Source organism: Carcharodon carcharias (genome assembly GCF_017639515.1).
Source record: "Carcharodon carcharias isolate sCarCar2 chromosome 27 unlocalized genomic scaffold, sCarCar2.pri SUPER_27_unloc_1, whole genome shotgun sequence".
In the NCBI taxonomy this organism is placed as follows: domain Eukaryota; kingdom Metazoa; phylum Chordata; class Chondrichthyes; order Lamniformes; family Lamnidae; genus Carcharodon; species Carcharodon carcharias.
Window position 1 is genome coordinate 3597929 of NW_024470624.1, and position 15036 is coordinate 3612964.

General features: G+C 45.6%; 1 protein-coding gene across 1 annotated transcript; it reads right to left on the reverse strand.

Moving 5' to 3' along the window:
- Positions 1 to 521: 521 nt before the first annotated feature.
- Positions 522 to 5275, reverse strand: LOC121273665 (zinc finger protein 239-like). Its single transcript, XM_041180821.1, has 2 exons — positions 4994 to 5275; positions 522 to 3897 (listed from the first exon to the last, which is right to left on the reverse strand). The coding sequence occupies exon 2, from the start codon at positions 3511 to 3513 to the stop codon at positions 2335 to 2337; it is 1179 nt and encodes a 392-aa protein (XP_041036755.1). The 5' UTR covers positions 3514 to 3897; positions 4994 to 5275; the 3' UTR covers positions 522 to 2334.
- Between the last annotated feature and the right edge of the window lie 9761 nt (positions 5276 to 15036).

Genomic DNA, 15036 nt, shown 5'->3' on the forward strand with positions numbered 1-15036 from the left:
GTCCCAGTCCAGGGCCGAAGGACAAAAATCACATCCAGCATTCCGAGTGCCAGCGCTGAGGGAGTGCTGCACTGTCAGGGCTGCTGTCCGAAGGGCCTGTCTGCTGCTTCAGGTGGACTCAGAACCTCCTGTGGCCACTGTGTTGAAGTTCAGCAGGGGAGTTATCCCCGGTGTCCTGGCCAATATTTATCAATCAACATCACTAAAAACACATCATCTGGTCATTATCACATCGCTGTTTGTGGGATCTTGCTGTGTGCAAATCAGCTGCCGCATTTCTTAAGTTACAATAGTGACTGCCCTTCGAAAGTACTTCATTGGCTGTAAAGCACTTTGGGGTGTATTGTGGTCGTGAAAGATGAAATATAAATGCTAGTTTTTAAATTTAAGATTTACATTATCTGATCTTGTTATCTGTAACTTAATTTATTTCAGCCGCCCCAAACTTGCCATTTAATAAATTCACTTTGCCTTAATTTGTTAAAGTCTTGTCGAAACCAAAGGCAGAATTCCCTGGATAGTAAATTTGAAAAGAAGTTTATTAAAAGAAAAATGTTTACTTAACAACTTTAAGACATTGACTTTTACAACTTCATGTGGGTGATCAGTCTGTAGAAGTGTAACCCTCTCTGGCTCCTTCTTTGACAGTAATTCTTGTGGAATTCACCCTCGGGAGTCTGGCTCCTTCTCTGACAGTAATTTACTTGGAACTCGGCCTCGGGAGTCTTCAGTACTTGGCCAGCAAGGGAGACCTTCAGAACCTCTACTTTTATCCCCAAAGTGACCATTACCTCATGTCAGAGTTGGGCCTGTTGTAACATGACAATTGGTCAATTTGGTTACTAGATTAATTGGTTCCCCAATTACTTACACCACCTTCTCTCATTATCTTAGACAGGAAAAGAGTAGAACTGTTTGATACTATCCCTTTATCTGATTCTATACAATCCCTTATTCAGACAGTTTCAAATGTTGAGGCTAATCAGAGGTTGAAGGTCTCCCTGGCCAGTACATTTCTCTTCATTGAACATTCGTTACATATACAGCAATTAAGGTTTTACATTTTACAGCAAATAAAACTCAATCTTTTACTATAACAACTGATTCATTATTTATTCATTAACTGTAACTCAATTAAGGCTCACTACTTTTCAATCATCTATTACTGACTGATAGGTAACTATAGATTACTGTATTAATTAATACATTTGGCTAATAGAAGATATACTGGTTCAAGAAGATAATCTATGGAGGACAACAGCTAATACTAATAGCTAATACTAATCTGGATCGGCTTGAACAATGAGCCTTATTCTTGAGCTGGACATTGGTAGAATATGATGTCTTGTAGCTCTTGAATATTAGGAAATAATTTCTTTATGTAAACAATTTCTGCTAGCTGTGCAGTTTAGAGAAACATTTACATTTATACAGTGTTAATTTTTAAAATACAGATCCAGCCACATTAGAGTTTAAAATTGCTTCCTTGACCTTGCTACTTAGAACAGTGAATACGGTGTGAAAGTGATTGATGTTTAAAACTAAATTTGATTACCCAGGCCTACCCACAGTTTTCTACATTGTAACAGTGACAACACTTCACAAGTACTTGACTGGCTTTTAAACGCTTTAGTAGGTCCTGTGCTCGTGAGAGGTACTATAGAAATGCATTTTTAAAATTTGTCCACAAATTTTGATATATTACAATTGGCCCTCTCGTCAAATTTATTGTTCAAGATTGAGTCTTAATTTTGAGTGATAACAATGCCTGACACCATTTCGAATACTCTGAGAATCCAAACACACCATATCCTGAACGATTTGTTTTAAAACACAGTGAGTTGCCGTGATTTGGAATTCACTGTCTGAAAACGGTGCGAGAAGCAGATTGGACTCTATCCTTCAAAAGGGAAATGGTAAGATTCTTCAAAGGAAACGGAAATGGCAGAGCAATGGGTTTAATTGGACAGCTCTTTCACAACCTGGCATGAGCATGATGGGCTGAATGGTCTTCTGTGCTCTATGGGATTTTGTGCATTGAAATTGAGCGATAAACACCTGGAACCCACTTCCTACGAGGGTGGTAGAAGCAGAGATGATGGAGTATTTATGAATGGAATCTGGATGGGCGCTTGAGGGAAATAAACCTACAGAGATATGGGGATAGAACGGGGCAATGGGACTGACTGGGTTGCTCTACAGAGAGTCGACATGAACTCAATGGACCGAATGGCCCCATCCTCTGCGCTAAGAACCTACGACCTAGAGAGAGAAATTTCAGCTGCTCCAGTCTCCAACTAACTGAAGAACCTCATTTGAATCCAACCCCTGGAATCACCTGTGAACTCGCTGGTGCCTCCGCAGGTGGGATGAATGAGTGAATCCCTTCCCACAATCAGGGCAAGTGAACGGCCTCTCTCCAGTGTGAACTCGCTGGTGTGTTAATAAGTTGGATGAATTACTGAATCCCTTCCCACACTCGGTGCAGGTAAATGGTCTCTCCCCGGTGTGAACTCGCCGGTGGTTCCGCAGGTTGGATGAATCAGCGAAACTCTTCCCACACTCGGTGCAGGCAAACGGCTTCTCCCCGGTGTGAACTCGCTGATGTCTCTGTTGATCAGACAACGTTCTGAAACTCTTTGCACATTGAGAGCAGCTGAATGGTCTCTCCTCAGTGTGGATGCGCTGGTGGATCCTCAGAACTGCAGCGCTTTTGAAGCCACTCCCACAGTCAGAGCATTTAAAGGGTCTTTCATTGGTGTGAGTGACATGGTGTATCAGCAGGCTGGATGACTGAGTGAATCGCTGCCCACACACTGTGCAGGTGAATGGCCTCTCCTTGGTGTGAACTCGCTGGTGTGTCCGCAGGGCAGACCCATCACTGAATCCCTTCCCACAGTCAGAACAGGTAAATGGTCTCACCCCGGTGTGTACCCGCTGGTGTGTCAATAAGTTGGATGAATTCCTGAATCGCTTCCCACACCGAGAGCAGGTGAATGGCCTCTCCCCGGTGTGAATTCGCTGGTGTGCCAGCAGGTGGGCTGAGCGAGTGAATCCCTTCCCACACTCAGAGCAGATGAACGGCCTTTCCCCGGTGTGAACTCGTTGGTGCTTCTGCAGGCCAGATGAATTACTGAATGCCTTCCCACAGTCAGAGCAAGTGAACGGTCTCTCCCCAGTGTGAATTCGCTGGTGCGTCAATAAGTTGGATGAATGACTGAATCGCTTCCCGCACTCATTGCAGGTGAATGGCCTCTCCCCAGTGTGACTGCGTCGATGAATCTCCAGCTTAGATGGGGATCTGAATCCCTTCCCACACTCAGAGCAGGTGAACGGTCTCTCTCCGGTGTGAACTTGCTGGTGTGTCTGCAGATGGGATGACTGAGTAAATCCCTTCCCACACTTGGAGCAGGTGAATGGCCTCTCCCCGGTGTGACTGCGTCGATGGGTTTCAAGCACAGAGGGGGATCTGAATCCCTTCCCACAGTCCCCACATTTCCACGGTTTCTCCATGGTGCAGGTGTCCTTGTGTCTATCCTGGTGGGACAATCAGTTGAAGCCTCGACCACGTACAGCACATGTGTACAGTCTCTCCCTGTGGTGAATGGTGCGATGTTTTCTCAGGTTGTGTAACTGGTTAAACCTCTTACCACAGTTAGCGCACTGGAACAGTCTCACTCGGGTGTGTGTGTGTGTGTCTGTGTGTGTGTGTGTGTGTGTGTGTCGGTGCTTTTCCAGTCACACTGCTGTTTAAAATCTTTTCAAGCAGAGAGAATAAACAAACCTTTTAAATTCTAGATCCAAAAGCCTGGTCCCAGTGAATCAATTGACTCTGTCAGATCTTGACGTGATGTTTGGTTTGAGATATCTGTCAGAAAGTCCCTCCCTTCAAATATCCTGTAAAAGGAGTTTACACAAGTCATCACTGTCAGTACAATTCAGAACGGACAGTCCTAGTTTCCTTGGAACATTCTTTCCTCTCTTGGTCCACAAAAGCTGCAAATCTCCATCCCACACACTCGCCCTGCTTTCTCACTCTGCTCTATCTAATGTACACGCTCACAAATCTCCTGAAGGTGTCGATTCATGCTGACCAACACGTCTACGCTCACCATGTCCTGTCCTCAACACAGGGAGCTGAAAATCTCCATGCAGCTTGGTCGGATATACATATTTAATGTATTTAATGTACAGTATTGTATTAACCAATTAGAGATACAGGATGGATGTGACCAAGACCTTTTCTTAGGCAGCTAGCGGTCATGGCCTAGAAGTCGCTTTTTATGAGGGTGGTGGAAGCAGAGATGATCAAGCATTTGAAAATTGAATTGGATGGGCACTTGAAGGAAATAAACTTGCAAGGGAACGGGGATACAGAGGGGGAAAGGGACTGGCTGATTTGTTCTACAGAGAGTCAGCATGGACTTGAGCTAGCAAATAGGCTCCTTCTGTACTGCAAGGATCTTTTTTATTCATTCATGGAAAGTGGGTGTCACTGGCGAGGCCAGCGCTTATTGCCCATCTCTAAATGCCCTTGAGAAGTGGTGAGCTGCTGCTCCTGGAAATGACTAGAAATATACACAGTACTATATTTAAAAAGTAGATATAATAATAAATAGGCTCTATCACAAAATCATCAGTAATATATCTAATATGTACCATGGTACAACACTGGACATATCTCTGTCCTATATTAATACACTGTCCCCTTAAATGTCAGCCACCTCCTGGGGAAACCACCCCTTTAATTGGGAACATTAGGAAAGAGACCATCCTTTTAGCCAGACAAATAAGTGTCAAGATGAGGGAGCAAAGGATGGCAATGTCTTTAAGAGAGAGAGAGACCTGGGCCAACGTTTCCATAATCTGCACCTCCCTGGATTCACTTCCTTTCCCTTCAGTTCCTGCAAGTCAACAATTTCCCCCCCCCCCCCCCCCCCCCAAGAATGAGAAAAGAAATGGAAACGGGGAGAAAAGAAAGTGTTTTACTCACAGATGTTGGACACAGGAGGAAGTTTTAGTCTGTGAAGCTCAGCCTTCATTCACACAAAGCCCGCGCTCTCATTGGCTGGAGGACCAGAGTCCTTCCGGTCCTCCAACTCTTCCCATTGGTCAGTCCGTCAGCATGAAGGGAAAGGGCGGGCTCTCCCCCGCACATGCGCAATTTCTCCTTTCGCGAGTTCTCCGAGGGGCTTCTCGCTCTGGCCGGAGCCGTCAGCCGGATGCCTGGAAATTTGGCTCGAGCAGGTGGAGGTGGAGAGGGGGCAGAAAATGGGTGGGGGCGGGGCTCCCATGTCCGCGCGCCTGGCCGTCAGACTGGAACCCGAGGACGTCGCCGCGGAGCAGAGTGATTCCTATTGGCTGATTCAGGCAGGTTTCCATTGTAGACGTCACAATGCGGAAGTTGGACAATGAGCTTCAGACCAAAACTGAGATAAAAACAAAAAAACTGCGGATGCTGGAAATCCAAAACAAAAACAGAATTACCTGGAAAAACTCAGCAGGTCTGGCAGCATCGGCGGAGAAGAAAAGAGTTGACGTTTCGAGTCCTCATGACCCTTCGACAGAACTTGAGTTCGAGTCCAAGAAAGAGTTGAAATATAAGCTGGTTTAAGGTGTGTGTGGGGGCGGGGGGGGTGAGGTGGGGCGGAGAGAGAGAGAGATATGGCTCTCTCTCTCTCTCTCTCCGCCACACCGCCCCCCCCCCCCCCCGCCCACACACACACACACACACACACACCTTAAACCAGCTTATATTTCAACTCTTTCTTGGACTCGAACTCAAGTTCTGTCGGAGGGTCATGAGGACTCGAAACGTCAATTCTTTTCTTCTCCGCCGATGCTGCCAGACCTGCTAAGTTTTTCCAGGTAATTCTGTTTTTGTTTCAGACTAAAACTTCCTCCTCTGGGCAACATCTGTGAGGAAATCAATGTTTCCCCTTTCGCTTAATTCATCAAGACCCGAATATTGTTTGCCTATGAATCTAGAAGGAGAAACGTTTGTCCGTTCTATCTGCTTCGACGGGTTTTAAACATCAGTGTGACTGTTAAAGCACCGAGACACACACACCTGAGTGAGAGTGTTTCCAGTGCACTGAGTGTGGAAACAGCTGTCACCAGTTACACAGCCTGAAGAAACATCGCATCATTCACAGCGCAAGAGAGTGTACACATGTTGTGTGTATGGACCCCTCAGTTAATTACTGAACCTGGAAAGACACGAGGACACCTGCACCATGGAAAGAGCGTAGAAATGTGGGGACTGTGGGAAGGGATTCATATCCCCATCAAAGCTGGAAATTCATTGATGCAGTCACACCGGGGTGAGGGCATTCACCTGCTCTGAGTGTGGGAAGGGATTTAAACATTCTCCACCGTGTGGACACACCAACGAGCTCACACCGGGGAAAGGCCGTTCACCTGCTCTGAGTGTGGGAAAGGATTCAGTGAATCGTGCAGCCTGCTGTCACACCAGCGAGTTCACAGTGGGAGAGGCCATTCACCTGCACCGTGTGGGAAAGGATTCACTTGGTCTTTCAGCCTGCTGACACACCATGTCACTCACACCAATGAGACCCTTTAAATGCTCTGACTGTGTGATTAGCTTCAAAAGCTCTCGGGAACTGATGTCCCACTAGCGTTTTCACACTGAGCAGAGCCTGTTCAGCTGCTCTCACTGCACAAAGAGGTTTCGAAGATCATCCAACCTGCTGGAACAGCAGTGAGTCCACACCAATGAGAGGCCATTCACCTGCTCTGAGTGTGGGAAAGGATTCATTCAGTTGTCCAAATTGCAGATACACCAGCGAGTTCACACTGGGGAGAGGCTGTTCACGTGCTCTGATTGTGGGAAAAAATTCAGAGATCCATCCACCCTGCTGAGACACCAGCGAGTTCACACTGGGGAGAGGCTATTCACTTGCTCAGAGTGTGGGAAGCAATTCACTCACTTCTCCAGCCTGCTGAGACACCAGTGAGTTCACAAGTGATTACAGGAGTTGGATTCTGCTGTTATTGCTGTTGTTAATCCCATGTTCATCAACCATGTTCATTCTGACACTTGGTGAAGTGGGAGGGTTGGAGGGTTTCTTTCTGATGGACTGGCTGGTCTCACGACTATGCTTCCAATGGGCTGATGCTCTTTGAGCCTGGGGGTGCACATTTCCACTGAAACGATCCACAAAAGCTGATGAAGTACATGTATAGTAAATAATACTTTTCCTACCACTACAGGTAGATCTAAAATTAATAGCTTTCTCTCTGTTCCATTGAGTGTACAGCACAGGGCCAGGGCAGTCTCTGTCAGTATTTATGCTCCCCATGAGCCTCCACCCACCTCTCTTCATCTTCCCCATCAGCATATTCCTTACTCCCTCATGTATGTATCTAGCTTCCCCTTAAATATATCCATGCTATTCACCTCAACCACTCGCTGTGGTAGTGAGTTCCACATTCTCACCACTCGCTGAGCAAAGAGGTTTCTCATGAAATTCCTATTGGATTATTGAACCTCTTCATAATCTTAAAGACTTCCATCAGGTCACCCTTCAGTCATCTCTGCTGCTGCTCTTCAGGACTAGTTCTGCTTCCCTCTGGTGTCAGAGTCCAGACTCAGGTTGCACTTGCGTTTTATCTGCAGCTTTCATGTGAAGCAAAACCATGACCAGGTACTTGCTCCACAGGGAATGGGCTGCAAACCTATCCCCTGTTCTGCTCACACAACACGCTTCCACTCTTGCATCCTGCTCGTCTATTCCTCGCACCCAAGAAGCAGGAGCAGCTGCAACATCATTAATAAGCTGAGAATTGTGGAAAATCCATTGTCAACTCTGTAGGATATCAGATTTCAAACTGGCCTCTGGGATCTCGGAGGGTTTCACAGGGTCACCAGATCTGGGATCCAATTTGTTACAAGCGTGGAGCGGTGCATCTTGTGAGTTCCACAATCTATATTTTCTGTCCATACTGACTCATTATCTATTTCTGTCGATGTTTGCTGATTTAAATATGAAAACATTCTGCAACATAAGCAGCATTTCCGATTGGCTAACTGCCCTTGGAGAATGTGTCAGGATTGACGGGGTCTTTCCCACATAGTTAATCATAATAAAGCAGCCCTGCTGGATTGGTGTCCCATCCACCACCCACACACAGTAGCAGCCAGTGTGTACCATCCACAAGATGCACTGCAGCAACTCCCCAAGGCTCCTTAGACAGCACCTTCCAAACCCACGACCCCTGCCACCTAGAAGGACAAGGGCAGCAGACACATGGGAACACCACCACCTGCAAGTTCCCCTGCGAGCTACTCACCATCCTGACTTGGAAATATATCCCCATTCATTCACTGTCGCTGGCTCAAAATCCTGGAACTCTCTCCCTAACAGTGCTGTGGGTGTCCTTACAGCACATGGACTGCAGCGGTTCAAGAAGGCGGTTCATCACCACCTTCTCAAGAGGCAATTACAGAAAAGGCAATAAATGCTGGCCCAGCCAGCAATGCCCACATCCCATTAAAGAACAGGAAGTGTTTTTGGTTCCGATCGGCTCCCCATGACAAACAAGAACAAACAGGCCACGCTGCCCCATTCAGTAACTTGAATACACCCATTATCCGTTCACCTCTTCCTGAGCCTGACTGGCTTCTGCTGCCTCGCTCTGTGTGGAGATTCTCAGTGACCTTTTCTGGTCACTTTTCTCTCTGGTCACCAAACTAGAATGTTACCATCCCGTTCGGGACTGTTAGTGTTTAAAGAGAAATCTGAACAGCCAATGATTAACTAAAGAACTACACCACAAAATTTCACATTTTTAAAAGGAAACAAACTTTACTGTATATAGAAAAAATTGAACAAAGTAAGCACTCCTACCTTTACACTACAGTTTAGAACCGCGTACGCTAAGAATCCAGTTTTTCTTTTACTCCCTCCCCAAGAGTTCCCTTTTCTTACAAAATACTGATAGTTCATTCACTTTCTTTGGGGACCAACCCAAAGGTATGCCACAGCCCTCTGGAATTTACTTTGATTTGTCCCCAGTTTCCCAGCCTGGCACTCAGACTTCCAGAACTCTTTCTCTCTGTGAGGACTCCACTGCCTTCTTGAGCTGACTTTGGACAGACCAACTGCTTTTTCCCTGTCGGCTCCCACAACTTCTTCACAGCTCTGTCCAAGCTCACTGTTCACGCTGACTGCTTTCTGCCACAAGACTAACTGCCTTTCACCATAGGGACCCCTGGAGATTTCTTCCTCCAGCTTCAAGCTCGGCAAATCTTCCAGCCTCTTTTCCCCTCACACAAACTCCAAGTGAGCTGCAGCCTTCACAAGACCACCAACTCATTCTTATGTTGGTCAAAATCTTCCTTGGCCACTTTGAGAATATCACTCAGATGCTTTTTATGATCAAGCAGATCTTAAGATAAAAGCAAAATACTGCAGATGCTGGAAATTCAGAAAAGAGTCATACGGACTCGAAATGTTAACTCTGTTTCCCTCTCCACAGATGCTGCCAGTCCTGCTGAGTTTTTCCAGCATTTTCTGTTTTCATTTCAGGTTTGATACTCTTGTTTGGTCTGATCATGAAACAATTTGTAATCTTTCAGTTTTTCCCCATCCCATTGAGGATGAATTTTATTTAACTCTCTATGAATGATGTCGACAGCTTCCTCATTTTGAACTTTGATTTTTCTTTCTAGTATTTTGAGTTTTCCATGCGATTCACAAATTCCGTGTCTCCTTTAGCCGCTCTGGCTTTGTAGCAACTTTCTCAAACGAGATAAAATATCCCCCAATTCTGTTCTCAGTGAAATGAGGCGATTGGCGAAGATTCTTTGTCAAATCAAAACTCGGAGTGGGACTCGACAGCTCATATGAACTATTAGGTTGTCTTTCACCATCTAATTTAAGCTTTTCTTTAGCCAGTTCAAAGTTTCCAGTTTGTTTAGAACATAAGAACTAGGAGCAGGAGTAGGCAATTCAGCCCCTCGAGCCCGCCCCGCCGTTCATTACGATCATGGCTGATCTTATTTTGGCCTCAACTCCAATTTCCCGCCCTCTCCCCATAACCTTTCAACCCATTACTAATTAAAAATCTGTCTGTCTCCTCCTTAAAGTTATCCAGCGTCCCGGCATCCACTGCACTCTGAGGTAGTGAATTCCACAGATTCACGACCTTTTGAGAAAAGTAATTCCTCCTCATCTCTGATTTAAATGTACCACCCCTTAGCCTAAAACTGGCCTCTCATTCTAGAATGCCCCAGAAGGTGAAACATCCACTCCATGTCGACTTTGTCTATCCCTTTTAGCATCATATATACTTCAATTAGATCTCCTCTCATCCTTCTAAACTCTAGCAAGTATAGGCCTAAACTGCTCAATCTCTCCTCATAAGACAAGCCCCGCATCTCTGGAATCAATCTAGTGAACCTCCTCTGAACCGCCTCCAGTGCAACTACATCCTTTCTCAAGTAAGGGGACCAAAACTGTGCACAGTACTCCAGGTGCGGTCTCACCAATGCCTTGTACCGTTGCAACAACACTTCCCTATTTTTATACTCTATTCCTTTAGCAATAAATGCCAAAATTTCATTTGCCTTCCTTATTACCTGCTGTACCTGCATACTAACTTTCAGCGACTCATGCACAAGGACACCCAGATCCCTCTGCACTGAAGCATTCTGAAGTTTCTCTCCATTTAAATAATAAGTCGCCTTTTTATTCTTCCGACCAAAATGGATAACCTCACACTTATCCACATTAAACTCCATCTGCCAAATCTTGGCCCATTCACCTAACCTGCCCTCTCTTTGAAGCTCCCAGTCTCTTTCCTTCTCTTTCCTCCCTTTCTGTATCCACTGGAGGTTAGAAGAATGAGAGGTGATCTTATTGAAACACATAAGATCCTGAGGGGATTTGACAGGGTGGATGCTGAAAGAATGTTTCCCTTTGTGAGAAAGACTAGAACGAGAGGACACAGTTTAAATATAATGGGGTCTCCCATTTAAGATGGAGATAAGGAGAATTTTTCTCTCTCGGAGGGTCATTGGTCTGTGGAATTCACTTCCACAGAAATTAGCAGAAGCAGGGTCATTGAGTTTATTTAAGGTTGAGTGAGAAAGATTCCTCATTGACAAGGGAGACGAAGGTTATAGCTTTTAGACAGTGAAGTAGAATTGAGACACAATCTGATCAGCCATGATCTTATTGAATGGCAGAACAGACTCGAAGGTCCGAATAGCCCACTCCTGCTCCTCATTCGTATGTTTGTTGTGTAAGACTGCTTTCTGCCACAGGACTAACTGCCTTTCTGGGTGAGGGTCACTGCAGATTTCTTCCTCCAGCTCCAAGTGAGGCAAATCTTCCAGCTTCTTTTCCACCCTCACCAGCACCGAGTGAGTTGCAAAGTACCCAAGACCAAATCTGTTACTGTCTTCTCTGAGAAACACCCAGATAAATTAAACAAAAGGACCTTCTAACCCCTGTAGCCCATCTTCATGGCAAAGTGGCATGTTTCAGGAGGTTCCAAACTGAAATGCAAACTAAACATTTATGATTTTCAAAACACCCTTTCATTCGGTGATCCATATGAAATATGAAACCAGGTATTTCTAACATGGTTCAAAGAGCATCAGCTGTTGGAAGCAAAGTTGTGAGAACAGCCAGTCCAGCAGAAAGAAACACTCTGACCCTCCCACTTCACCAACTGTCAGAATGAACATGGTTCAGTCCTGGATGTGATTAACAGCAGCAATAACAGCAGAATCCAACCCTGTAATCACTTGTGAACTTGCTAGTGTCTCTGCAGGCTGGATGACTGAGTGAATCCCTTCCTACACTGTGAGCAGGTGAAACATCTCTTTCCCATGTGAAATCGATGGTGTGTCACCAGGCTCGATAACTGACTGAATTGCTTTCCACACACGGAGCAGGTGACTGGCTTCTCCCCAGTGTGAACTCGCTGGTGTGTCAGCAGGTTGGATAACTGAGTGAATCCCTTCCCACACTGTGAGCAGGTGAACGGCCTCTCCCCAGTGTGAACTCGCTGGTGTGTTTGCAGGCTGGATAACTGAGTGAATCCTTTCCCACACTGACAGCAGGGAAATGACCTCTCCCCAGTGTGAACTTGCTGGTGTCTCAGTAGGATGGATGAATCAGAGAATCCCTTCCCACACACAGGGCAGGTGAACGGTCTCTCCCCAGTGTGAACTTGCAAGTGTGTCTGCAGGTTGGATGACTGACTGAATCCTTTCCCACAATCAGAGCAGGTGAATGGCTTCTCTCCAGTGTGAACTCGCTGGTGTGTGAGGAGAGTGGATGAATCACTAAATCCCTTCCCACACATGGAGCAGGTGAATGGTCTCTCTCCTGTATGAAATTGATGGTGTGTCATCAGGCTCGATAACCGACTGAATCACTTTCCACATACGGAGCAGGTGAATGGCCTCTCCCCGGTGTGAATATGTTGATGAGTTTCCAGCACAGATTGGAACTGGAATCCCTTCCCACCATGCCCACATGTTGATGGTTTCTCCATGGTGTGGGTGTCTTTATTTCTTTGTATGTTTGATGATCAATTGAAGCCTCATCCACACACACATGTATATGGTCTCTCCCTGCAGGGCATGATGTATTGCTTTTCAGCCTGTGTAACTGGTGAAAGCTCTTTCCACAGTCGGTGTACTGGAACACTCTCACTCAGGTGTGTGCGTGTCTCAGTGCTTTTCCCATCCCCCTGATGTTTAAAATCGTTTTAAGCAGATAAACAATTCTCCTTAGAGTTTCAATGACCAGTGATATTCAGCTCCTGATGAATTGAGTGATTCCATCAGATCACAACGTGGTGCTTAGTTTGAAATATTTGACTGTAAATCCTCCCCTTCTAACATCCTGTAAAAGGAGTTTACAAAAGTCATCACTGTCAGTACAGGATAGAAATTCAGAACAGACAATTCTAGCTGCTATGGAGCATTCTTTCCTCTCCCACTGCCCCAAAGCTGTAAATCTCTGACCCATACACTCTTCCTCCATTCTCACTCTGCTGTACGTAACATACACCCTCCCAATTGTCCTGAAGTTGCTAATTGATGCTGATCGACAGACAGATCCGTGCTCACTGCTTCGTGTCCTGGGCACAGGGACCGGAAACTCTTTATGCAGGCTGCTAGCCTTCTGGTTTCTAAATTACTGGAATAAAAATGTGTGTAATACTGTGCACTAGAACTGTGTTACTTGCTTGGAAATGGAGGGAGGATGCAAGGAAGAACTTTCTTTGCGAGCAAGTGGTGATGACCTGGAACTCGTGCTTATGAGGCTGGTGGAAGTGGAGATGATTAATGATTTCAAAATTCAATTTGATGGGCACTTGGAGGAAATAAACTTACTGGGGAATGGGGATATAGAGGGGGAATGGGACTGACTGGATTGCTCCACAGAGTCGGCAGGAAGTCTAGTGATGATTCCAAGACTGGAAATATATAATGGAGCTACAGTTCTATATTATAAGACTAGAAATAATAATAAATAAACTTTAATACAGAACCGTGAAAAATTGATATAAAATATATACCTTATAACAAGACTAGACAAATCTCTGTTCGATATTAATTTACTGCCCCCTTAAATGTCAGCCATCTCCTGGGGAAACCACCCCTTTAATGGTGAACATTAGGAAAGAGACCATCCTTTTAGCCAGACAAATAAATGCGTCAAGTTGAGGGAGCAAAGAATGTCAATGTCTTTGAGAGAGAGAGAGAGAGAGAGAGAGACCTGGGCCAACCTTTCCAGAGTCTGCACCCTCCCTGGATTCACTTCCTTTCACTTCAGTTCCTGCAAGTCAACAATTTCCCCCCAGAATGAGAAAAGAAATGGAAAGGGGGGGAAAAAAAGTGTTTTACTCACAGATGTTGGACACAGGAGGAAGTTTTAGTCTGTGTGAAGCTCAATCTTCATTCACACAAAGCCCGCGCTCTGATTGGCTGGAGGACCAGAGTCCTTCCGGTCTTCCAAGTGTACCTATTGGTCAATCTCCTGCCTGAATAGGGCAACGGAAGCCTTCGTTGACCCTTTGAGCCCCATGATGAGTTGAGCGGTTGGCCAATGGGAAACTCAATTCGCTGCGCATGCGCATCTTCCCATCTCCCTCGGACATGCGCAGTCCAGGGCCTCCCGCCCACACAGCAGATGGAGCGGTTTCCCCAGCGCGGGAGATTGTGGGGGCTGCGGCCGCCATTGCTCATTCGGAGCCCAGTCTCAAAGCTCCTGGGACTGGGATGGAAAGTGGGGGGTGGGGGGCGCAGTGACCCCGCCCTGACACAAAGCACATGGGAGTAGTCACTAGATTTGATTGTGACGCCCCCTTAGCAAAACAGTTTGTTAACTTCAGGTGTAAAGATTTAGATATCTGGGTGACATATTGGGGAGGGCAATAGATGAGTGTAAAACTGAACCCGAGAGTCAGCATCTTCAGAGGAGAATTGGGGAAAAATCAGGAGTAGGATAGTAAGATGAATTAGTGTTAAATTCAGTAGGGAGGAGGGCTTGCATTGGGGGTGGCAGATGTTTATAATTTGAAGGAGGAGAAACATGTCTTATGATAATTAGAATTGTCACTTCTAAATGTCTATCCTGTATTGACAGTGATGACTTGATTACGTCAACCCCGTTGCACCCATTCATAATCTTGAAGTCCTTTATCAGGTCAACCCTCAGCCTTGGCTTCCCCAGCTTGTTTGCTCTATCCTGTAACTTAAACACTCTTAGTTCTGATATCAGCCTTGTGAATTTTTCTTGCATCTTCTCGACGTCCTCTGTCACTTTAAAAGGGTTGAATAATTAAAATTTAGGCTCAGTTTAATTTGGCTGAGGCACCTAATTTCTTGATTCCAAATTGACCCTCGAAGATACTTTAGTTCAAAGCAGACTTAAGCATCAGGCAAGACCGGACTCTGGAGTAGCAAATAATATTAATATTTATTTAAAAGAAAAAGTTTTGCTTACGAAATACACAAGCGACTTTCCCCACCTCAATTGGGCGACCACC

Coding starts and splice junctions, on each gene's coding strand:
- LOC121273665 (XM_041180821.1), bottom strand. CDS start 3,513: ATGGAGAAACCGTGGAAATGTGGGGACTGTGGGAAGGGATTCAGATCC.